Here is a 25,170-nt window from a genome sequence, read left to right as displayed (position 1 = left end):
GTGAAGCCTGAACTATATCTCACAAAGCCTGTTCCTTCCTCTCCGGGTGTGGCTCCCTTGGGGCAGGGGATGGAATCAGTGACAGGGAAGAGCCAGGCTGGGTGGCGGGGTGTTGGGCAGAAAACAGCCAAAGGAAAAAACAAAGGTTGACTGTATTGTATGGGTTGTTTATAAATCGGGTATTGATGAAGAGGATTGCATTCTTACATAATTAAGCCTCTTGATTCCATTCAGAAAAACAGTGAGCCCCCATATGTAACAGCTGACACTTAAAATAATTGTCTGTTATCAGCTACTCGCTACACAACCTTTTACCACATGTCACTGTGCACACTGCGAATGGTGGCACTTAGGGGTTCAAGGTGCCAGAAGAATAGGCAGATTTCTCACCTAACTGACAGCTTCCCGGGGCCTCTGTTTTTCTTAGGCCTTTGGGGGAAGAAAGGAGGAATCCTGCTTGTAAAATGCTACCATTTCGAGAACACACAATCCTCTCGCAGTTGTGGAGAGGTTTCAGAAAAGATTACGGGCAGCGGGGATTTCACTGCACCCACATTCAGCCTGAAACGAAAAAATAAAAAAGGGAAACAGCTCATTCCTGTTACTTTGACTTCCTCTTATTGTGTCTTCCTTGCATGTGTTTGCCTTGTGATTTGGGATTAATCAGGGGTTATTTCGAGTTGACCCCATAAAAAGAAGAGAAAGGAAGACAAAATTCAATCGGCAGGAATTTATAAGGATCACGAACACCCACAACAACACGAGCTGGAGGATTCACACTACCTGGTTTTCAGCCTTACTGTAAGGCCACAGTAATCGAGACGACGTGGTACCGGCATCAAGACAGACAGACAGACCAATGGGACAGAACAGATTCCAGGAATAAACCCACAAATACATGAGACACCGTGACAAAGGGGCCAAGGTCATGCTACAGAGGAAGACAGCCCTTTCAACAACTGGTGCTGGAACAATTGAATATCTATATGCAAAAAAAAAAAAGGGGGGGTGGATTTTGATCCATGTGTTGTACAATGTAAGAAAATTATGTTTACCATATAACAAAATTAATGAAAGTTGTAACACAGACCTAAGTGTAAACGTTAAAGCTATAAAATTATAGAAAATAACACAGACGAAAATCTTTCTGACCTTGGTTTAGGCAACTATTTCTGACACTAAAATCAAAATCCATAAAAGAAACATTGATAAATTGAACTTCAAAATGAAAACCTTATGTTTCAAAAGATACAGCTGAGAATGAAATGACAAGCCACAGACTGGGAGAAAAGGCATGTACCTAAAAAAGGTCTCGCAGCCAGACATAAAAGGAGTGCTTCAAACTCAGTAATGGGAAAAAGATAATTCAGTTCAAAAAATGGGCAAAAGATTTGAACACGAAAGTCAGCAAAGAGGACACCACCAATGGCAAATAAGCACACGAAAGACGCTCACATCACCAGCCAAAAGGGAGCTGCAAATTGAAACTGCAGTGAGATGTTACACACCCTGGAAAGAGGCGAAAATGAAAAGAGGCCACTCCAACAGTAGGAGAGGGGGTGGGGCAACCGGAACTCTCACACACGCTGGTGGGGATGTGAAATGGGACGACCGCTGTGGAAAGCAGCTGGGCAGTTTCTTAAAAAGTTCAACATGCACCTACCATATAGTATAGCTGTTCCATTTCTAGGTATTTGTCCGAAAGAAATGAAAGCACATGTCCATACAAAGCCTTGTACATGAATTTCATAGCTGCTGTATTTTTAATAGTCTCAAAGTGGAAACAATGTTTTCACCAGCAGACGAACAGATAAAACAAACTGGTGCATCCGTGCAATGGACCACTACTCAGTAAAAAAAGGAATGAACTATTCACACAACAACATGGATGGAGGTCAAGATAATTCTGCTGAGTGACGAATACATTCCTTATCTTATTGTAGTAGCAGTGTCACGGAGAACACATACATCAAAACATCAATTTGTACACATTTAATATATGAAGCCTGCTGTGTATCAATTATAACTCAAAAAAGCTGTTAAAAAACCCCCCAAAATATAACTATGCCAAATCAAACATAAAGAAATAGAGATCAGTGGGAAAAAATCAGCTCTAAAAAGGCTTCCACATTGTCCCTGCACTTCCTGTCCTCACTAGAGAAAGAAAGGGGAATCTAACACGGCATCCTGTTTCCTGCCCTGGAGTACACCTTCACCCTTGCCAGCTGTCGCGGAGCGCATGCTTTTTTGTTTTGCTTTTAAATCCTCACCTGAGGATATTTCCATTGGTTTATAGAGAGTGGAAGATGGAGAGAGAGAGACCACACACACATGGAGGTGAGAGACAGCATGGACCAGTTGCCTCCCATATGCGCCCTGACCGCCCCAGACGGGGATCAAACCTGACACCTTTTGGTGTACGGGACCACGGTCCAATCAACTGAGTCACCCGGCCAGGGCTCAAACCATGCTTTTGGTTGTGGGGTTGGGGACGGACCAATTCAAAACCATCAATTTTCATAAAGAAAACAAGCTAATGTGCCAGCCCTACTGATTAACAGAGATTTAAACATTCATCTTAGGAAGGACAGTACGTTACCGTGTTATGGAATACAGCATGCTTTATGATATATACCTCGTTCCTAAATAAACTCGAAACCTGTATTCTAATAATAATAAACAACAGAAAATGAGCAGTGAGCACCTCGATTGGCATTTGCTATCTCATTTAATCCACACAATGATCATACAAATTTATAAATAAAGCTTTCAGGGTAAATATCTGGTCTAAAACAGCACAGCGATTACTTGATTGCAAAGCTCCAACCCAGCTGATTGGTAAGCTCATGCTCTGACAGCAGCACCTGCATGTTTCAGCTGACAGTTTTGTAGAGTGCCTAGTAATTACCTTTGTCTCTTTTCTGAAAAGTTAGGATTTCATGTATGGACTTTACTCAGAAAGAGCAGGAATAAAAAAATACCAGGCATTCCACCTATAAAAAACACATTAAAATGTGGCCCAAAATGGCCACTGATGAATTCCCTTCTAAACCATATTTCATTCTAAAGGTTATGAATATAAATCTAAAATCTTGTAATTCAATTTCCAAATAAAGTTCTGTTTGCTTCTTAATTTTCCAATTCTTTTATCCAGGCAGAAAGTGAACTTCTTTCAGTTTTAGCTTTTATGTCCGTGTGATCTTTATATCAAAGATCTAAATTAACTACTCTAACTCTGAAAGCTCTTCTGAAAAATCATCCATCCAAATGAGATCATTTTTGGCCAAAGAATAATGAGGTCCAGGCTTATTAGTGCTGAGGAATGTCATCAACTTTGGGTCCGTTTAAGTACATTCACAGATCTGTTATTAAGAAAGCTAATATTTGATATTTTTCTTTCATGCGAACACTCTGGACAGGCTTACTGATACAGGGTAATGGGTGCTGATTCCTAAATTCAATTCAACCCCCTCACCTCAGACCAGCTTCTGTAACAGTCTGCTTCCCTGACGGGTACAGACCACGACCAAGAGCAGCTGTCACTCTGCTCACGGTGAAACTGTGTTTGTGATGTGGAGCTACAGCATCTTACGTATTAACTTTTGTTTTGTTCTATACATATCATTGGCACTTTACTATTATTTTAAGAATATTTCCAGCAAAAGCACAGGCACACCTTGGAGATACTGCAGGTTTGGTTCCAGACCACCGCAATAAAGCGAGTATCACAATAAAGTGAGTCAATTGAGTGTTTTGGTTTCCCAGTGCATATAAAAGTTGTTTACACTTATAAGTGTGCAACATTATATCTAAAAAAACAAATATATGTACCTTAATTAAAAAAGATGTTGTTGCTAAGAAATGCTAACCATCATCTCAGCCTTCAGTGAGTTGTAATCTTTTGCGGTAGAGTTGCCCCAAACCTCCAATTTATAAAAAAAAGCATCATCTGTGAAGCACAATACAATGATGTATGCCTGCAAATGATCTGTTGTTTCAACACAGACTTACATGTAACATTTAGATTTTTTATTTCTAACCCTGCTGCTTAAAAAACTCAAAGCAGTTAAACTAGAGTGACATATTACAATCTCATACTCTAAATACATTTCTAATTTTGCCCTGTCTATACTGTTTTTGTCTGTAAATCTTCTCGCTTGGGGAATTCCGCAATGGCCTTAGGCCAAAAACAACAAAGTTCTACCCTAAGCGTTAAAAGAGCTATACCTGCTTTATGATTTGAGACATCAGTGGGAAGGAATTCAAGACTCCTTAAGCTAATTCTACATAAAAGTTGTAACACTTTAACATTTATTACTGTTTAAGCAATTTAATGGTTAATACAGGGCCGATTCTACTTAGTCACAGCGAAGTGTAGCTTTGCATCAGACCTAAGATGTACAGACATACCCAGTGTGGGAGATTAAAAAATGAACTATTTAATCTAACTTTTAGCAGTCAGATCTATTTACTAAATTTTGAAATGGCCATTGATTAAGGTTCCCTCATCTTCCTCTGGAGCAGCCAGACCAAGCTGGGAAGCCATTTCCCAGATTTGCCTGGAATCAGTGAGCTGAGACTGTCTCGCTGAACTGCGTGATTCCACCCAAGTCTCCCCGGGCAGTTAGTTCATCAGCAATGTAATTTGCTTTCACTGTGCGGGGGATTTCTATAGAGTCCTCATTCATGAAAATTAAGTGGTCAGAGGGAAAGACTTTCATGAAGAATGTTGTTCTGTGACGTAATCCCTTCTAAAACAGAAAATCACTTTATAGAAAGTTCAGTTAGGACCAAATACAGTATAAATGGCCTCTGTATGACAATCAGACTTCAAATATAGAAGAGGCTGAATATCACACTGTTTTTTACTGGCCACCCAGGTTCTATGCCAAACGAGTCTTGGCTGTGACAGAAGAATGAGGAGGCTTTTATGTTTTGGGGAGAAAAGGGAACATAACTGTGGGGGCTCTAGAAGGGTATAGATGCCACCTGGCACTTTGCAGGAATTTTGGGAAATGAATGAAGCTCTTTTACAATCACAACTCTATCGGTAGGGTCTCTGTACACACCATGGGAACTGTGTAATACATTCCTGTGTAAACCCAAGCCTTGCCAATAAGGTTTTGTTCAGAGGTGCAAGGCTGAACCTAGATTTTATGTCCAGGAAAAAAATATCTATTTTGGAAGTAAGAAGACAAAAAAAGATAAGCTTTTTTAAAAATTATTATTTTTTACTCAAACAGAAAGAACTAACCAATCACAGCTATTTAGAACAAAGAGCAAAACCTTTGCAGCCCACTCAGCGGAATTAAGAAGGAGTGCTGAAAGGAAGAAAGGTAGTAAGCTGCTGTATCCGCCCAAGAAGGCTAACAGGTGGTGGCTGTTAAGCAAGAGCTACAGACCTAACGCAGTACATCCTGACATATCACAGAGTCCGAACCAAACCAAACCAAACACTACCTCACAAATAAAACGAGGCTTCACTTTAATTTCTAAGAACCTGTTACAGCAGTTGCTTTTTTTTCAAAGGACTAAAACAACTTGGACCCCAGCTGCTATTTATTTTATCTAACAATAGACTGTTTAAAGATATATCACTTCTGGTGAGGCTATTCATTTCACCCAAACTGCACCCAACTTAAGCCTCAGAAGATAACTTTATTACCTCCGAGCCGTATGCACAGACTAAATACAACACTTGTGCCTGCTTCTGAATGGTATCTTATATCAAAATGCTCCCTTATTATAGCTCTTGCTTCTCAAGCTGCTCTTTCAACTTGTCAGAGGCTGCCTAAAGTAACTAAAATTGGATTCCTGCAAAAAATATATATTTTAGGAAAACATGTGCACCAAGCACCTAAGCATCTGTTAACATTAAAACCAGAAGGCAGCACGTTGTAGCATACGTAAGAGCGACTGTAGTAAAGTTTAGTGATTTATAACATTCACTTTGAAATATTATGGCAACCTTTTAAAGCAATATGCCACAATGGCACAATCATTTCCTCTGTTCAACAAATATTTATTGAGCATCTATATACTAGGTGCTATGCTGAATGCTGAGGATATGAAGATTAGCAAAACAGACATATAAAGCTCTGTGGATTTGTATGGTTTCTAAGGCTGAAAAGCAAAGAGAAAACAAGGTCTCCCTTTGATTTTTCCATTGAAGGCAGCCACCCCAAACCCCTCCCCCAGCTATGAGGGGGCTGAGGCGGTCGGAGGTGCCACCGGTAGGGCCCTGCTTCCCGGGGCCCCAGGACCAACGGCAGCAGAGCCGTGGGCCAGTCTGTTTAACACGCACTGCTACACTACCGTGGTTTCGCAACTCTGACTGCTATTCGCATTACTGCTGCTCCTGGAAAATGCTTTCTGAGTTTTACGAGGGGGCACCACGGACACAGTTCTTCCTGGTTCAGCCTACGCAGAGAGTGAAACTCGGCCAGTTCTGAGCTGAAGACTCCTCCTAGGGCAAGGAATCTCAGAGAGCCGGGGGAAGGAACTGGGAAAGACGACATGCGCCGGGAGCAAGGGTCAGGAACCAGCTCCAACTTCCCCGTCCTCTTTCTCCTCTTCACTGATCGGCAGGCAGGCCAAGAGAAACGGGAGGGAGTCCTTCCTTTAAGCAGGTTAGGGCTGCTGGTGATGGTGGGATGGGGTTGAGAGAAACAGAACGGAGTGCTCGGGAAAGGAAGAGCATCACCACTAGTGTCAAAGGGGAAGTGTAGGTGGATGTGACAGAAATGAGTCACTGACCAGAGTGACCTATGATATTAGTAACAGATGTTGGCAGGGGAGCCATTAAAAAACGAGGATCGTTGAGGGCATCCGGAGACAGGCGTTCAAAAGCAGCCAACCTCAGACTGTTCCCTGGACTTGGGGAACAGGATGTGCGCTTAGAGAATACACCGAAAGGGGAAACAGACACGTACCCTACAGCACCGGAGCGTTTGCAACGCCGTGAGAACGGCAATGTTGCACATCAACACCAGTTATTAATCATTTCTTTGTACTGCAGGCAAGGAAGCTCTGCTCCAGACAGAGGGAATGGCTTGACCGAGGCCACACATGTATGCTCAGTGGCATGACAGACTCGGGCAAAGAACCTTAACACTACATGACCAGGCATGTGTCAAAGGCATAAACGTATGATTTCTGTTTAAAAATCACAGGACTGTCACGCAAAGCAAGACCTAAGCAAGCGGGAAAGGACAGTAGGACAGACTGCACCCCCACGTCACAAGGGCACTGCCTCGTGCGCTCCCGAGAAATGAAACCACTGGCAACTACTTCCATGCATCACAAAGCTGCAAGGGAATACAAACAAGCCATAGTTCTCAGTGCAAAGTTACCCTGAAGCACATTTAACTAGATAGAAACGCCAGTCTTTTTCAGTCAGCCTTAATAACATAAATTAATGTCACTTTAAATTTAAGAGCATATAGAAATAATAGGGTTAGATATTTTTATCACAATTATAATTTTAGAGTAATCCAAGAAAAGGCTACCCAGACACGAGTGAAGGGACACATTCATTGTATCTCAGTGCAGGAAGGGAGGAAGGACGAGCTGAAGGACGAGCTGGAGAAGAGCCCCAGCTTTCTGCAGGAACTCCCCCCCCGTACGCCTCAGCTGGTCACTGAGGAAGTCACCCATTCTCTAAGCCTCCTGGAGAGGCAAAGAGAAAGTTATCTTTGCTATAAAAGGCTTTCAACAAAGGAGCTTCCTATAAACATACATGACATATTAACATGCTATTTAATATAAAGAGCGAGGGTAATTTTGGAAAAACGTAGGAAAGCACTTCATAAACTTAATGAGCTTTAGGATGCACATCAGTATAACCTCTAACTATAATTTTAAACTATAAAAACTTCTTAGACACTCAGACTCAGTAACATTTGGCAGGGAACTCTGCTTCCTTTGGCACTCGAGTCTCATCTTCTTTGGCCATTTCCCCCCCTTTTGGGGGAATCATCTTCCTACTACTCAAAGACACCCGTAAGGTCCCCAGCTGTCATCTCAAGACAGACAGGAAAACAGGAAATCCTTACCTAGGTGTACAAGTTTATGACACTCCCCCCACCTTGTATTTTTTTTAAATGAGACTTTTGTCTTTTAGAGCAGTTTTAGGCTTAGAGCCACATCGGGTGGAAAGTACAGTTAACACCCGCCCCCTTTACATTGCAATGGGCATCAAATACTAAAACAAGAGTAGAATTCTTATTCTGCAGTCTAGCAAACCCGTGCGTGGTCTTCAAGGGGCCCTTGATCTCGCAGATACTACATCCTGAACCGGGAGGTGTGGGTGCTCTATGTTTAGGAAGCAGGCCACACCCAGCTATCAAGAAGTTAGCATCCAAACACGATGAAGGTCACTAAGCTAAAGAACGAAGTTCAAGGTTCAGACATCAGGTACAGAGACTAAAGGGACTATGTTGGGGACAGAAAGGCTTCGGTGTCCCTAAAATCACACCCCATAGGTGGGTGCCACTCTAAGTATCAATGAGTATATCCAGGCCTCTACCTTCAACAGGGCTATAGAAATACTCTGGTTAAATAAATCACAACCAATTAAACAACTCTCCAAACATATGATGACATACCTTTAAAGCTTCTATAACAAGGTCCCTAGCTTCGAGCTCTCCTTCAAGAATACTGAATAGTGTTAGGAGTTCAGGCTTGCTGAGTTTTTCCAGATTCATCCTGAAAGCCTAAAACAGAGACAAAAATCAGACAATCTCCAAAGACAGAGTTAATTTGATATTATTAAAGAAAAATAAAGAGACGGACAAGAGCAACAATTACGGTATAAGATGCTCTGAGAAAATAAAATTCCCTTTATTGATTTCATTGCTACTCACAAAAATCAATTTGTATCATTTTTTCCTTCAGGCATATTTACAGACATCCCAGAAGGTCTCAGAATGACTGAGGCACTAGTTTTTTCCACTAGAAACTGCATTACAATGAGTAGTATTTCACCAAAAATTGTTACACCACGGAAAGATTTCCCACCTTTAAATAACCAGACTCGAAAACTGGTGTCCCTCTGAAACTGGCTGAAGTGCCATTTGAGCAAAGATAACGTTCAGGAGACGTATGGAAGAAATTTTTCTTTTAAATTGTCTACTTTGACAGAGAACATCCAGCACAGTATTTATATTTCATGTAGCAAAATAAGACTAAAACGCAACCACATGAAAAAATAATCTTAAATAACTTCTTTAAAATATATTGTTTTAAACATCTTACTTGGCCAGGCTACTAAATGCATTTCACTTACGTTCACGTTTATATAAAGCCACGCATCTTTTGAAATATGTTAAATGGCACAAACTCTCATCTTTCCCACAAGATTAACTTCTCACACACCACACATAGATACAAATCAGAAGTCTGTATTAGGGTCTTCTGACCAGCATTTATGGTAAAATGCATTTTGTAACTTCAGAGCAGAGCAAGTACTCATTTCCCGCTCCCACTTCTTACTTCCAAACCGCCTCTCTCACATAGTTTTCTGTAGAGCAGAGAGCAATCACGCCAGGGCCACCTGTGCACACCCTGGACTCTCACGAGCGCACTCGCCGTTAGGAGGCACACGGAGACCCGCTGGTTCCCTCCAGAGCTCCTGCCTTCAGGTGAAGGGAAACGTGGAGAAAACTCTCACTTTGCTGTGTTGTTCGACTGTGTCCCGGGACGGGCTGTACAAATCTTTCGCAACATGGTAAAGTATGTTCAACGTAACTTTAGCTTTAAACTGCTAACTTTCTAACGAGTGAGTCCTAAGACTAGTAAGTGATTCTCACGTCAGTGTGAGGGAGCTATCCCAGAGCAGTGATTTTTAAAGTAAGAACACAAACAAAAACAACAACAAACCCAATAAAGCTTAACTTCATGTAAGACGGAATGCTGGGCACAGCCCGTGGCTGTGCAGAGAGAGATGCCAGGGCCGCACCTCCCCGGTTGTGTAACTCGGGGCCAGTTTCCCGGTTAGTGTTCTTATCTGTGAAAGGGGGTGATGAGCTCTAGCTCCCACAGTTACCGTGGAGACTGCCTTAATACGATACATGCGAAATACACCGCCAAGTTCCTGACACAAGCTCAACAGCGGCTTATTAGTAACCACTATCCTCTCGTTTTCCAAAGGAATTCAAAGAAAGGTATCACCAAAATTGGGGGCAGACAAGATCAATGACCTCAGAAATAACTTCAGCTGCCCTGGGTTTAAAAAAGACAAACAAAAGAGGGTGATAGCATCCTGAGTGAAGAGTGGTGAGGAATTCAACTGCCAGCTGAGTCACCTGCCTTATTAGATGGACCCTCCCCAATCTCCCTGATGGTTTCACGTTTTTCTCTCTCTCAGAGAGATGACAAGGCAGAGGAAAAACCCGATCATTTTATTCCAGTTCTGGAATAATGGAGTTATTCCCCTCCACAACGTCAAACAGGCCAACGGACGCTGCTAAGGGGACCCCGTGAACCCCAACTGCACTGAAGTCACCTGGGTATACAGGCCCCAAGGCAGGGACGTAGGAACAGAGGTACAACCAATAGCGTTTCTGCATATTACTTTTTCCTTCAATGCCCTTACAGTCCGTAAATATTTGCACTGAGCGATGCAAAACCGTGGCTTCTAGAGGCAGCGGGATGTGAGCAGGACACAGACTTGGAGTGAGGAGTGCAGAACTTTAGTCCCAGCTCTGCCACGGCCCAGCTGCAGGGCCTGGAGGGGGAGAGATGACCCAGTCACTCTGGCACTGGCTCCTCACTGGGACAATCAGACAGACTAGCCTGAGTTAAATAATGTAAATAAAAACATTTATGGGCTGAAAAATTTTTTAAAAAATTAGAAAGGCTAGATAATATCTAAAGTCCTTCTTGGTTTCATTCTAAGCATCTTTGGGTGAAAATCAAGACTGATTTGTTAGAGAATTCAATTAAATAAGAGATAAACAGCTGTAATACAAGTAAATACTGTAATAGTTAATAATAATAAACTGTCCCACGTTCTCACAAATGTAAACCTGATTTTGCCCACCTCTGTATAGAAAGAACTAAAACAGACCGTACCTAAATCAAGTTTCCCATCTATTGTGATGGATACACATCCTTACCAAAGAGTAAAAGTGAAACAATCTTCAGAGTCACTTTAATTATAAAGCAGTCTAGCCTAGGCAGGAAAAGCATCTGTTCTCGGTCAGTGGCATAAAGAACAATATTCTTGTCATCTCCACATTTGTAGTCATGCCCGCACACAAGTTTTAGTATCTGGACCGTTCTGCTACCCTGTACCAGCCCCCTCAGCTTAGCGTGTGCATCCAGTGAAAACTGTACAAAAGCGGCACGGGAGGGGTCGAAAGGCCACAGCTGTGTAAAAATCCAAACACCAACAGACCTCTCTCTGCATATTCCAGTAACCTTTCTTTATAAATTAAAATTTAGCAGTTCTTTGCTTTTTTATGCAGTTGAATCTAATCTCAATACACGAGACACTATAATACATTTTTTGTATGAAAGAAAAACTGCATTATGCTGCGGGAGGTCGGGGAGGCTGCTGGGGATGGGATGGGGGTGGGGGAGAGAATGGGGTGATACTGACCTGATAACTGGCGGTCACACCTTCGTCCTCAAATATAAACTCTTAGAGCTTTCTTCAGTTAACACTTGGGAAGACTGACCAGTGTATTTAAGGTGCTGTCCACATGGTGAAAAAACATCCAGCCCTGCAAGACAATAAGAAACGTATTGCCTATGTGACCATGCTACAAACAGTTTCTAAGTCTTGTGAATGTCAACTGTCATCATGGTGAGAGGCCTGACAGCCGCAGGTTGATTTGAAAAACAAAGAGGAAAGTGACGCTTCCTCTAGCTGAAGCTGAGCAATACAGGAAAGACACCAGGGATCTGACTTCCCGCTGTAGTTACAGTTAGGGAAGGTGAGGGGCGCAACCTCTTTTCCACGTTAAGATGTCATTTCAAGGACTAACCCGTGAATGTCTCTAGCAGAGACTGACGTTCTCTCCCTGAACTGACAGAAGCCTTCCTGCCAATCAGTAAACCAATGAACCCACCTGCCACCATCTCGACTTTGCCTATGAGGCTGAGTACTCATCCCAAGCTTCTACTTTTTCCCACTTATTTTCAAATATTAAACGTTGAATTATACACAAAGTGTTTTTAATGTTGTCCTGACGTGTACTGGACCGAGCGGACTTAAAAAAAAAAAAAAAGATAGGTTTTCAATCTTATTTGATAAGATATGATTTTTGTCTCGTACTTTTAGGCACTGAGGCCTGAAAGCCTCTCTGAGGTGCCGAAACCTGACTGTCAGATAGGGACAGTGTCAAAGGGGCCCGTGTCTTCCAACCAGGAATCGGTCACTGCCCTAACGACGAGCCTCCCCACTGAGGAGGGGGCGTGAGTCTGTCGTGCAGTCGGTAACGTGAGCACAGAGCCAGCGCACAGGCAAACCACTGAACAAGCCCCACCAAAAACTTCTGCCCGGTACATAAATTATGCGGCCCAGGATCTTCAGAAAAAGGCCGTCTCTGACTCCACAGTCGTCAGAAATACGACCGCCAGACTTCTGGCGTGCTATAACGCCGTCTGCAGACTCGCTCTCCGCTCATTTTCTAAATGAGCTGTTACTTGTCACTGTCATCATCCATTAAGCAGCTCTGAAAGACAAGATCATTTCAACCAGATGCTCAGCTCATTCCCCGTTAGAGTCTGAGGCCCAGCTTTCCCTGCCCTGAGAGGTGAGCCACAGATACTTCCGTCTGAGGAATGCCAGTCTATAATCTGAGCTGAGGGCCACTTGTGGACAAGCCGTCTGGGTGCATTATTATTCGCCGGGGCGGGGGGGGGGGGGGGGCATCGCTAGCCGTAGCTAAATGAGGCATCATAGTTTTCCCAATGAAAACACTCATATACATATATGATAAAAAAGACAAAGTTACATATATGTATTTAATACTTGGAAAATTAGCCTCTTTATGGGCTAAGTATGAAACTTGTTTTTAAGTTATCAGTCGATTACAGACATGAGCTTGCCCAGCACACATGTGGCCTCTGCGCACGCTGCTCCCCAAGTCAGAGCCAGCAGCCCAGACAGCGTGAGTGTCTTCTACACCCACTTCCTCATGCCCACAGCCACCAGAGTCATGGGTGTCGAGAAAGCCTCCCCCCAGCCCCCCAGGGGCCTCTACATGGCAGCGCCGACACTGCCAGGAAGTCTGTTGTGCCTGGGCTCTGTCCATTTACTTCTGACCTTGTCCCTTCCCTGGAGGGCACCCAGGCCCCACTCATTCTGGTTCTGGTTGTGCCTTTTCCTTCTGGAGGATGCCCCAGCTTTTGCTCTGGAACTTTGAATTAATTCTACAGGATAGCAGGCTTTGTTGCCTTTATACCACAAAGAGTTTTGGAGGCAGAAAAAGAAACACCCCAAACAGCTTCTACAGCCACGTAAACAGTGGGCAGGGCAGGGTGGAGTGCGAGTGTGGTGTTTGTCTACCCAGCATCTGGGTGTGTTTGTCTTCATGTGGGACTTCCTAAGTGGAGGGTGACATGGGACATGAAAGAGGGAAAATAACATTTCCAACATATCTTAGATACTTCCTGACATAAAACACCTTGAAAAACCTGCACATATACACATTAAATCAACTTGGCTAGTACAAAAACCAATCAGTTGTTTTACACAGATCACGCTTGCAAAACTGGATAAAAATCGCTTCTTAATATACTCAGACATCATAAGTAAGGAATTTATACTTGAGCCACAAGCGAATGAGATTCAAGCCATTCAGAAAGTTTTTAGCATCGGTGATAAGATATAAGCAAAGATACAAAGCAAATTTGCTCCAATTATGTAAAGGCTCTTTCACATACACATAAGCAAAGCCAAAGTGTAGGAGGCCAGAGAATTCTTAAAAACCCAAGAGCCAACACTAACACAGGAAACGAGTGCTTGTGAGGGCTTTCCACGGGACACTGCGCTTCCTTAGAAACCCAGGACACAGGGTCCGGCCCAAAAGGCGCCCCTTTCTCATTGCAAACTCTTCCATCACAAAACCCTAAGCAGGTCACTCTGTAGTATAACAGCGTCACACTCAAGCACACCATGTGACATTTTAGGTGACATGTTCAAATTGAAACTCTAAGTTATTAACCCCTATTATTACCCTGCCAACCACACTCGAGCAGGCTTTACTTCTGCCAGACCCTGTATATGAAATTAAAAAAATAATGGACTAAAAGCACTGCTATTTAAAAGATGGATGCACAGCAACCTCCCATCTGGGGACGGGAGGTGTTGACACGTTCCCTTGACCATCTCAGAAGATTTGTCTCCCCACCGCCTGGTACTTCAGGTTTTCCAGAAGGGCCACATACCCATTTGGGGGTAAAGAGCGACAACAGTCTGAACTGTACCTCTCATTCCATTTCTGGCATTTTAGGGTTAGGCTAGGGAAGAAAAACGTGTCAAAATGCTACCAGAAAATAATTTTCTGATGAAGAAAGCCATTTTTTAATACATTTACTAAAGGGAGCTGTTTTTGCATTATTAGTTACAAAGGTTCTAAAACTACCATATAAAAGCAAACCTCATTTTACTGAATTCTACAATACTGAGCAATGTAAGCTTTTACTACAAATGTCAAATCAATGTTCTCTCAACTGAAGGTAAAAATATTCCCGGACTATTTGGATCTGTATGTGTCTGTGTGTGATAACATGTTAGGGGCTGAACTTATCCCCGCCCCGCCCTGCCCCACCAATTCCTGTGTTGCAGTCCCGACCCCTGGGACCTCAGAATGTGACTGCATTGGGAGGCAGGGTCTCTAAAGAGGTGGTTAAGTTAAAATGAGGTCGTTAGGGAGGGCCCTAATCCACAGGAGTGGTGTCTTTACACGAGGGGAAATCTGAATGCAAACACGGGACAGGAAAGACCACGTGAAGACACAGGGAGAACGCCCCTCGCTGTGCGCCAGAGAGGGAGACCTCACACGAACCCAGTCCTGCCTGCAGATCCTGGACTTCTGGCCTCCCGCGCCGAGAGATGATTGGTTTCTGCTGTTTAAGCCACCCGGTCTGTGGTGCTGTACTTCGTTATGGCAGCCCTGGCAAGCTAATACAACGTGCTAACCACTTACAACTTTTAAAGACCACTAGAGCAACTATGTCCAAGCCTTCCCCTTCCCAAGTGTCGTAACATATTTCTCAGAATGCCTTGCTTTGTCTTATCAGTCTGCTTTTCCCAGCCACACTGCAGACAGCATTCTATGAAACAGAATGGCTTCGGAACAGTTTGAGAGGTTGTCAATTTCAGGGTCCTGAAATATAGTATCAACAGAGCACTCACAAAGAAATTACAGTAGTGTTAAGGGATCGAGATGCTTGTTTATCCAAAATTGTCAATAGACTCTTTAAGGTCAACATTTAAAAATACAGAGTCTGGCACAAATAACGCCCCTATCATATTACAAAATCATAAGCATGTAATTAATTCTGTAATGTAACACTATCACACTCCAGCCTACCATAGGATATTTTAGGCGAAATGTTCCAATAAAAACTGCAACTCGTTACACCCACATCATTACCCTACCAACCACACTCCAGCAGGCGTTACTTCTGCGGGATCCTGTACTTTCTGTAGTCTATTCAAAGACATGGTGCTGTGCTCTTCAAAGCAGATTCTGGGATATCAGACTGTCTGCATTTATGCTTGGTACGGAAATTAATAATGATGTAATTGAGCTTTCCAACATTAATCACCACCACCTCAGAGTGCTCTAGGATTTCAAGCAACAGCAGTGACACTGAAAGGATACACACTGGAGCTGAACAGACACTCACGTGTCCCAGGCAGTGTTCTAAGTACTTGACATGTTCTAATTCAATCCTCACTTACCATCATCATCACCACCCCCCTCACTTTGCAGATGGGACAATAAGGCACAGAGGCTAATCTGAGTTTCACATCTGGTATGTGATGGAAATGGGATTTGGACCTAAGTAATTTGATTTCAGAGGCTCACTAACCCCTGCACCTTGGTAACCACAGTCCACATCTGATCTGCTCATTTTATCACCCTTTCTTTAGGAACCGTGTGGTGGAAAAACCTCGGCTCACACGTGATTCGCCAGAGCTGGAAGGGGCCTCAGAAAAATCTAATCCGGCACTCACATTTTATAGGTGAAAACTGAGGCCAGAGTTAAGTTAATTTTCTGAAGATTACAGTTAGATAGTAAAACTAGGTCTGGCACTCAGGTCTTTTTAAGATCCAGTCTAACCCACTTTCTGGGACACCAAGATGGATATCAGGTTTCTGTTTTGTTTAGCTTGTTCTAAGACTCATGCGTGCGTGTGAATGTCTGTCTCTTTCTCTCACTGTGCGTGCACATCTGTTTCTCTCCTTGTTTTTCTGTTGCCAACAGGATCTGCATGTACACTGGAGAAAAGGAGGAGGTGGCCTCATGCCCATAAACAAACATTCAAACATCTCTCCCCCAAAGGGAGGGCATTTAGCACAGCGCTATTGAGAACAGGTCTGTCGACCTGGCTATCTGTTTACACCTTTCAAGCATGCTCATCTGAGACAAGACCAAACCAGAAGAACTACGTTAGGTAAGCTACTGGAATGTATGTCAATGAAAGTGAATAATAGTTTTTGTCACTACATTTTCTCCATCAAAATAAAAAGGTATGTCTTTTAACATCAGAAAATTACCAGAAATCGGAGCCATTTCAAGTATATTTGTCAGTTGGCTTTATGTAGTTTAAATGAAATTGTGACATGATTTCATTGAAAGTCTGTCTGTCTATGTCATCTATCTGTCCACCATTCCCCTACATTTTTGCTTTTCTGATATAATGCCACGATGATTTGTAAAATCCCACAAGGAGGGAACAAACAACATGTAGATTGGTTTTATTTCCAATTGATTCATGGGCTGCAATTTAAGAGGCAACCTGGAGTATAAAAGCCCTTCAGATGTTGCTGTAGGATGAAGCTGTGGACTCCATGAGAAATTCACACTGGGAAGAAAGAGCGTGTGGTGTGGAGGAGGAGCCCCGAACCGTCACGGTGTGTGTGTTTCAGCTGTGCCCCTGCCCGGACCCTCCCTATACTGCAAAAGACTTCGTGAAACCTCTAATGGGAAGAATCGTAACCGATGACGGGGCCATGCTTTTTCAATTTTGTGTGCTAAACCAGATCAGGTTTATAAAAAGGTTTAACAATTTGGTATCAGTTGAAAATTACCCGCAACAGACATAGCGATTGTGTCTGCTCCAAGGTTCTTTGGGGACAGTAACTCTCCCGGGAGGCAGAGTCTTGCAGTGGAAAGTACACGGGCTTTAGAGTCGGACAGACCTAGGTTTGCACCCTAGCTCAGCCTCTTTGTGGTTCCCCCATCCATCCAACCTTTGGGCTTTAAGTTCTGTATCTATAAAATGGGGACAACAATACATACTCTAACAGGATTCCAAGTGGTTTAAATTAGTGACAGGTCAGTTTTCTCATTTCTCAGCCCCAGAGAGAATATATCTGGTTTCATCTGCAAGGATAATGAAGTTTTCCTTTTTCCAATGAGCTATCATTTTCTGTCATTCACGTGTCATATTTAGAAATCTAAACAGTTCACCCCTGCTGACTTGACAGCTCCAAGAAAGAGACGGGCGGCCAGTTCCTGGGAAAGTAGGCTTGGGAACACGCAGGGCCCTGGTTCAGGCCAGCAGAATCTGCCCGCTGCTGGGGAAAATGAAAGGCATTCTTCTGCCTACACTAGCTTTGTGTGACTCGAGCATGCAAGTGCAAAGCATGCCTTTGCTTCCACTGAATTTCTACAGCTTTAATCAAGTCGCAATTTTAACTCAAAATCACTGAGAAATGGGTTTTCTAAAAATAGCACAGCTATTTTTTAATTATGTTAAATGCACAGGCATGTATCTATATTCATAATCCAGGGGCAGTTATCATATTCTATTAAATCAATTCATCTGTTTACACACCTGCCTTCTATCTCACATGCCTCTCCTCTTCTAGACGAACACTCTGTCTTGTTCACCTTGTTAAACTTAGCACCTAGCTGTCTCCGGTTCAAAGGGACCCTCAGAAAATGCTGGTGGGAAAGAAAGGTACAGCACACAGCACCTTGAATGAGAGCCATCAAAATGGGACCTTATCGTGTAGGAAATGACACACCACTGACATGTTCAGCCAGGTGACTGTCCTAACAAAAGCACAGTTTTAGGAAGGTTAAGGCTTGAGGCGTGCAGCTGACTGAAGGCAGAAGGGGCAGTGGGCAGGACACTTTCCCAGGGTAGATCGGAGGCAAAAATGCATGAAGTAGGATGGGGGCGGAAAGAATGACCCATGCAGGAGACTGTACAAAGAATCTACAGTACCTTGGTTCTGGTTCCATTTAAGGAGGCAAGAGGGGGACTTACCGCAGATCAGCTGAGGTTTTAAGACTGGGTGACTAAAATGATGATGACATGAACAGAAACAGGGATGTTAGAAAAGGAACTGGTTTTAGGGGAAATGATGACTAGGATGTGAGACATGCGGAATGAGAAGCACTTGGGCCCTAAGAGGAGTGTGTTCAAAGTCCGTCAGTGTGGTGGAGGCTAAAGATTTAGAAATGGAGAAGTCTTTAGGGGTAGAAGCTTTTCAGAGAACTTCTATGCTTTCAACTTAAAACCAGAAAGCAATAGGAAGCAGCTGATACACAGAAGCAGACCAGACCATTTTGGGGCCTAACATATCAAACCAGTTAAGAACCACATTGCTTGTGTCCTCGCTCCTCTGCGACCTGCTGCAGCAAAAAGGACCACTTAGCAGAAAGCAAGAAGGCCCCTTCCCACCAAAACAGTTGTGCTTCTCCTTGTCCTGCAACTTAAACTGCCAGTTATTCTCTTTTTTCTCTCCTTTATAACTCATAGTCCTTACCTCTTGTTAAAACAATTCACCCCTACTTTTTCTCCCTTCCCCGGCCCTCCACCCCCGCCGGCTCTCACCTCCTAAGGCGAGCAGGCCCAGAGCACCCCTGGCTGCCTGGCCTAGCAGCTTTCCCCAGAGGACCCAAGCGGGTGCTCCCAGGTTCAGGGGCAAGAGTCTTTTTTGTCTGTAAACCCCCCTCATCCCATGCTCTGTCTTCTTTTCTGGTTCCTACTGAACTCTGTAACAATTAAGGATTACAGTCTTTAAACTCAGTTACAATAGTATTGGGTTGGCCACAAAGTATGTTTGGTTTTTTTTCTGTAAGATGGCTCTAGTACTGTTTACTTTTCTTTAACTTCACTCGAAACAATTTTGTTAGACTGTATTGTGACAGCTGTCATATCAGCATGCATTAAAAAAACATCAAAATTGGTGAATTTTTGTGTAGCCATTTTTCTATTGAAGATGGAAGAAAATACGCAACATCTTCTGGCATATTATGCTTTATTATTTCAAGAAAGGTAAAAATGCAACTGAAATGTGTGTGGAGAAGGTTCTGTGACTGATCAAATGTGTCAAAAGTGGTTTGCGAAGCTTTGCGCTGGAGATTTCTCTCTGGATGATGCTCCCTCCACAAGCAGGGAGACCAGCTGAAGTTGATAGCGAGCAAATCAAGACATTAATTGAGAATAATCAATGTTATACTACGCAGGAGATAGCAGACATACTCAAAATATCCATCAATAAAGTTATTGGTGAAAATGAAAATAATGTGTCTTTTATTTCATGGAAAAAACTAAACTGACTTTTTGGCCAACCCAGTAACAATTAAGAATTACATTCTTTGTGGCTCCCAAAGCCAGAAAGGATTCCTTTAGTAGCAAAGGACGCAGATTGGAAGCTCTGGCTCTGTACCTGAACTACAGCTGAGAAACACTCGGCAGACAGGGAGGAACCATCTACTCACCAACTGCATTCTTTACACCACCGCCTGCTGCAGCCCCGTTTCCCTCCCCACTCCCGCCCCCACTCATAACTCGGAACTCCTCTGTTGGGCTTTCTTCTCACTTGTCTTGGTTGTTCCCCTGACTGCTCCATACTTCGGGTGCAGTTGGGGGGTTGTCTTCAAAAGGCGAAAAATCACTTTTAATCGAAATTACCACTGCAAAGCCCATAAACCTCACAGAAGGTACTGTATGACGGTAGCCACAAAACCATTCACGTGACACTGAGGACAGAGGTACTTAAGATATTGGAGTATGGAGTAGAACAAGGACAGTTCAGAGAAGACATCAGATGGTTAAACCCCTTGCCTTTTTTGTTTGCCAAAAAAATTCAAGAGGACAATCTGCGTGACAAAATTAGGAAACACACCACACTACAGACACACAATCTCCTAGAAACCCTTGCGTCACACCCTCTCCGTAGGAATCTTAGCTGCACATGGAAGAACTTAGAGAGAACCAGCCAGCGTCTAAAACCAGACGCCAGCTCTTCACCATCGCTAGAACGTTTATTTAACGTTAAATTCTTTAACAGGCATGCGCAGTGCTACTAATGACAATACCTACTAATTAATTATCGAGTGCTTCCTACAGGCTCAGCAGCTTGCCTTGTGATCTGTACCTATCTCTCTTTCCGTCCCAGCTGAGGGACCTGGGGTATGGTGGAGACCGGAAACAGCCTCACCATGGCTCACACAGTGAAAAAGGTGCGGAGTTGCGATTTGAACCCAGGTCTGCCTTAAAAATCTGTGCTGTAAATTACCACACTCTATATGTAGCCTCACAATAAATGCCATTTTCTCACTGAATGCTTTGCACTGAAATTTGGAAAACTTGGTTTTTAGTTATTAGCAGCCAGCATTAGAAAATGAGAAAAAAAATGAAACAGGCTGACAAGCCACCCCCAGGGTCAATCAGGGATGGACAACAGGCTGGACAAATTATCTTCTAGAAAGAAATCTTTTTCTTATCTCATGCCACCGAACACCATTTCAATGGCAACCTTTACAAATACCATTCTGCTCCACTCAGAAAAGGCATGAATTCCAATCCTGTTCTGCAAGTTCACTGGCAGCTCTGCAAACCAGAATCTGCCAGGACACAAGCCCGCTGCAGCCGAGCCCTTCATGCCGACCACGATCGGTCTGAGGACTCCATTGAGGCACCAATACTGTTTGCCCCTGTTCACGTATTTAGCGGTAGATCAGAAAAGTACAAAAGCAACTAAAAAATCTCTTTTGAAAAAAATCCCAAAGTAGATCAGTAACTTGTGGAAACCAAACACTCAGGAACCATTCTTAAATAAAAATCAGCAATCAGCTACTAGTTTGCTCTCCTAAATTCACTTCATTCGTCTGGGGTCAGATTCTCAGGAAAATAAAATCCTAAAAGGACTAGCAGTGATTGCATTATTTCTCGTTCAGATTTCATTACAGCAAAATTATATATTTAATCAGCAGCTATTTTCTTATAGGAAATTTAGTATTTGAGAGTCACTTAAGATACTGGAGTTTCATAAGACATCAGATACGGAACATAAAGTTAAACCGAGGCAAAAAGCAGACTGTTTACACTAACGAGGTGTGCCACACCTTATCAGTACATTACCTTTCTAGATCACACTCAGGTGACAGCTCCGCACTAAGATTAATACTCATTTAAGTCAAACTAGACACTAGGCACTTGAAAGATAGAAAGATGAAAAAAACAAAACAAAACATACTACCTGCGCTCACAGAATCTGTAATTTAACGAGACAGACTGATTACACATATACATAAAAACCTTCTGTGTACAACGCTTTTCTCCATCTACTATGACCAAGCAGGTGCTGAAAAAGTTAAAGGAAACATTTCCAAGACCAAACATGTATCAAACTGGTCTTGCTTCTGGTGCCAAATAATCAAAGAGCATGATTTGCTTTTTCCTCTCTGCTCATTAAGGCCCTGGCAATCACCGCTACTTTGGTTTCCTGAGTCTCTTACCTTAGTTTATTTTCTGTTCTCTGCTCATGTAATAAGATCTGTCTTTTTGGGATTTCCTGTTCTGCTTTGAGTTTTTTCTGCTGCTATTGCTGGGGGCTTGAGCCTCGCCCTCCTAGAGCAGTACACTTTGCGTGGGCTGGACAGACCCTCCACACAGTTTCTCCTTTGTGCTTTTTTTATTGGAGATCTGGAAACAATCAGCGAACAGATCTGTGAGCACTGAGAGTGGCTCTGAAAACTTGGAACCTAACTATTCAGAAGTAATTTCCTGCGGGAAGTCTACCTTTAGAAAGTTTAATCAGGAAGGTAAAAGACGGCCATTCCAATCACCTTCTGTGATTCCAGAGTCCTTGCATCTCCTTGCTGTAAGCTTTAGCTAGGTAGGTAACCAACAGTAGTAAGATGGGCTATAGACTGGAAGCAAAAGAACCAAGCTAAAAATATGGCAAGTTTTAATATATGGAAGTGCTACCAACAGATGATTACTGGGGATTCAATCGCATCAACATTAGGCCAAAGTCATCGCTAGACTGCACCTGCTGAAATGAAGGTCAGCCTGACAAAGCCTTTATGTGCGCACACGGACACTTCGGCAGTCCCGCACACGTGAGAGTAGCTGGAGTTACCCACGTTTTTACTTACCCCTCTCTCTCAGATTTAAAACGTGCTCTTACTTTTCATCCCCTAAATTTTGCTAGGTGATCCTGGTCTTGTAAAACTAATCAATAGTTTCGCCGGGAGGAAAAAAACCCACCGTAAGAGGGGCTTCGAGAGTAACCAAAGGCCACAGGAACAGATTAATCATAAACCTAGACGACAGAACCTGAATTTTCTCCAAGCACTTCCTGCCTTTTGTTTCAACAGAACTACACCTTCAAGGTTAACTGCAGTCTCCCTGAGCACCACACCAGCCCAAGGTAGACAGACGGGGAGACACTCATTCCTAACCGAATGCTCTTTATTTACTCGTCAGTACCGTTTCGTTGGAAACCATGCTGTTACTCGCTGACAGTCGAACAATACACACTGCACTCCTACCCGCACAAGGCCAACTCTGCAGATATTCAACACGCCCGCCTCACTGTGAAATCCAAACGATGGTTTTTCATCAAGTTTCCAGGGAAGAAATATAAAAGAAAGCAAAAATAGAACGCTACTCTCATCCAAAACCCCCTTAGAAGTTGGGTTCTCCCTCAAGGAAGAGTAGAGGGAAGGTACAAAAGGGGTGGGGGTGGGGAGTTACTGTTTTTCCTTCCTCCAGAGTCTAAAAAGGTCCCGCCGTAGGTGAGCTCTCGACCCCCACAGGAGAGCGGAGGATCCGGGGGGCTTCGGGAGGAAGGCCGAGGGTCAGCATGGGGGATGGGAAGAGCTGAAGTGGAGGAAGGAAGGCCGCTCCATCGGTGGAGCTGGCTGCTAGATCGGGTCTTTGATTTTAGCTTCGCCCCATCCCTGTTTTTTGGAAAACACCGATTTTTTTCTTGCGGATGAAACCAGCTCTGGTGCCACCTTAGCGAGAGGGGGCAGGTGTAGGAGGGATGTCTGGCCTCCCGGGGGGACAAAATGGGGGTGGAGGCGGCAGCCTAGAGAATGGGAATCTGTGCGCCCTCCCCCATGGTTGAGGCGCTGGGCGAAGGGGGCCTTTAAATGAGGGGTGTCAGGAGGGGCGCCCCCTCTGCGGATCTGGGGTTGACGCGGACAATGAGTGGCTGCGAGGACCCTCGAAGGATGAGGAGCCGCCTCCTCGGGGAATACCGGGAGGTGGGAGACACGGCCCCGCCCCCTCCGGGGATGGGCGCGAGTGGCACTCGCGACGGCGGCGGGAGGATCCTATGGGTCCTACCCTAGCTTTTCTCTCGGGAACACGGCCTCCCAACCTCTGCTAAGCCCCAGCCTTAGCGGCTCCTACCTTTTCCCGGCGCGCCCGGCTCCTCTACCCGCCGCCTCCGCCACCCGCTCCCATCCACAGCCCTTCGAGGCCCCGCCCCTCAACCGCCAGGCGGGGCACTGGCATTCACCAGGGCCAATCGCCACCTCGCCTCTCCAGTCCAGGCACCAATCCTTGACCTCTGGAGGCGGGGCTTATCCAAAGTCATTGCGGCTCCTCCCAGGGCCCCTAGATCCCTTTTGTTTGGGGAGAGCCAAACTGGGATCGAGGGCGCGTCACTTCCGGGAGGAAGCGTTTCGCCCCCGCTCCAGCCAGAGCTTGGGGGTGGGCTCCCGCCTTTCCCGGCCGGCTTTTGCAACTTTCCACGTTCTGTGAGGTTTCCCGGCAGGACTCAGGAGAGTGCTTCGTTCTTTACCATCCTGGTCCTGGAAGCTTAGGAATGGCGGGTGCGCTGATTGCTTGGCCACATTAACGTTTTTGAAGTGTGCTTTGGTGTCTGGTTTAGAACTAGTTGTTGAAAACCTGGTAACGTGTTTTTCCGGCTTTTTGTTTTTCATCGTGGATGAGCTTGTGGATGTGCTGCTAGAAGCAAGGGCGCAAAGATGAAAAAACCCGGACACACCCGTCCCCTTTTCTTTTCACACTACATTTGGGAGAGGATGCTGGCTCTGGAGCCCCTGGCGTGGGGGCGTCGGGTAGTACCCGGATGATCATAAACCCAGCCGGACTTGCCTTACAGGTAGAAGTCGAATGAGTAATGACAAATTGTATGTCAAGGTTTTCCAGGCTGTGGTTGCTAAATGCAGGGACTTTTCTCATGTGTCCTCGGCCACCTTATACTGTGGGCAATGGCGTTTGCATTGAAGCTGGAACAAAGGACAATGTAAAGGATTCAAGGAGTGGCTGCCCCTTCTTGTGAACACAGAAATGCAGATCTTGCTGGTGGCACCAAACCCTACCCGGGCCGCAAAGCCCAGAGAGGGGAGAGGATACATCCCTGCCTGAGGTCAAGTTTTCTGGATTCCTTTTTCCAGTTCACAGATTGATTCAGCTACTTAAATGATTAATAACCACATTACTTTAAATATACAATAAATGCTTATAATACCATTGCATATAATGCACAGTGTACTAATTTTAATACCTTATTTCTAATCTTAATTATTAAGCAAGACAGTGTTAGGGGCTTAGTATACACCTAGGCAGACATAGCCCTAAAGGCAGATGAAGCCCTGCCCTAATGCAATTGACAGTCTGAAGGAGGGATGTGGTCAGTCTGTTTAATCAGAGGGAAATTGGAAGGTAGTAAACCAGTTTTTATGTTACCACTGTGCTGGGTACTT

At 44.1% G+C, this 25,170-nt stretch overlaps 1 protein-coding gene across 1 annotated transcript in view; it reads right to left on the bottom strand.

The window, feature by feature from the left end:
• Positions 1-23,984, bottom strand: part of CTTNBP2NL (CTTNBP2 N-terminal like) — a 45,192-nt gene extending 21,208 nt beyond the window's left edge. Inside the window, exons 1-3 of the mRNA XM_024570631.3 lie at positions 23,849-23,984; positions 11,603-11,726; positions 8,607-8,714 (exon numbers count right to left, since the gene is read on the bottom strand). Coding sequence (XP_024426399.2) covers positions 8,607-8,705 — 99 coding nt within the window. The 5' untranslated portion in view covers positions 8,706-8,714; positions 11,603-11,726; positions 23,849-23,984. The remainder of the gene's footprint in view (positions 1-8,606; positions 8,715-11,602; positions 11,727-23,848) is intronic.
• Between the last annotated feature and the right edge of the window lie 1,186 nt (positions 23,985-25,170).

Source organism: Desmodus rotundus, chromosome 12 (genome assembly GCF_022682495.2).
Source record: "Desmodus rotundus isolate HL8 chromosome 12, HLdesRot8A.1, whole genome shotgun sequence".
Classification (NCBI taxonomy): domain Eukaryota; kingdom Metazoa; phylum Chordata; class Mammalia; order Chiroptera; family Phyllostomidae; genus Desmodus; species Desmodus rotundus.
This window is presented reverse-complemented; position numbering and strand designations above follow the sequence as displayed.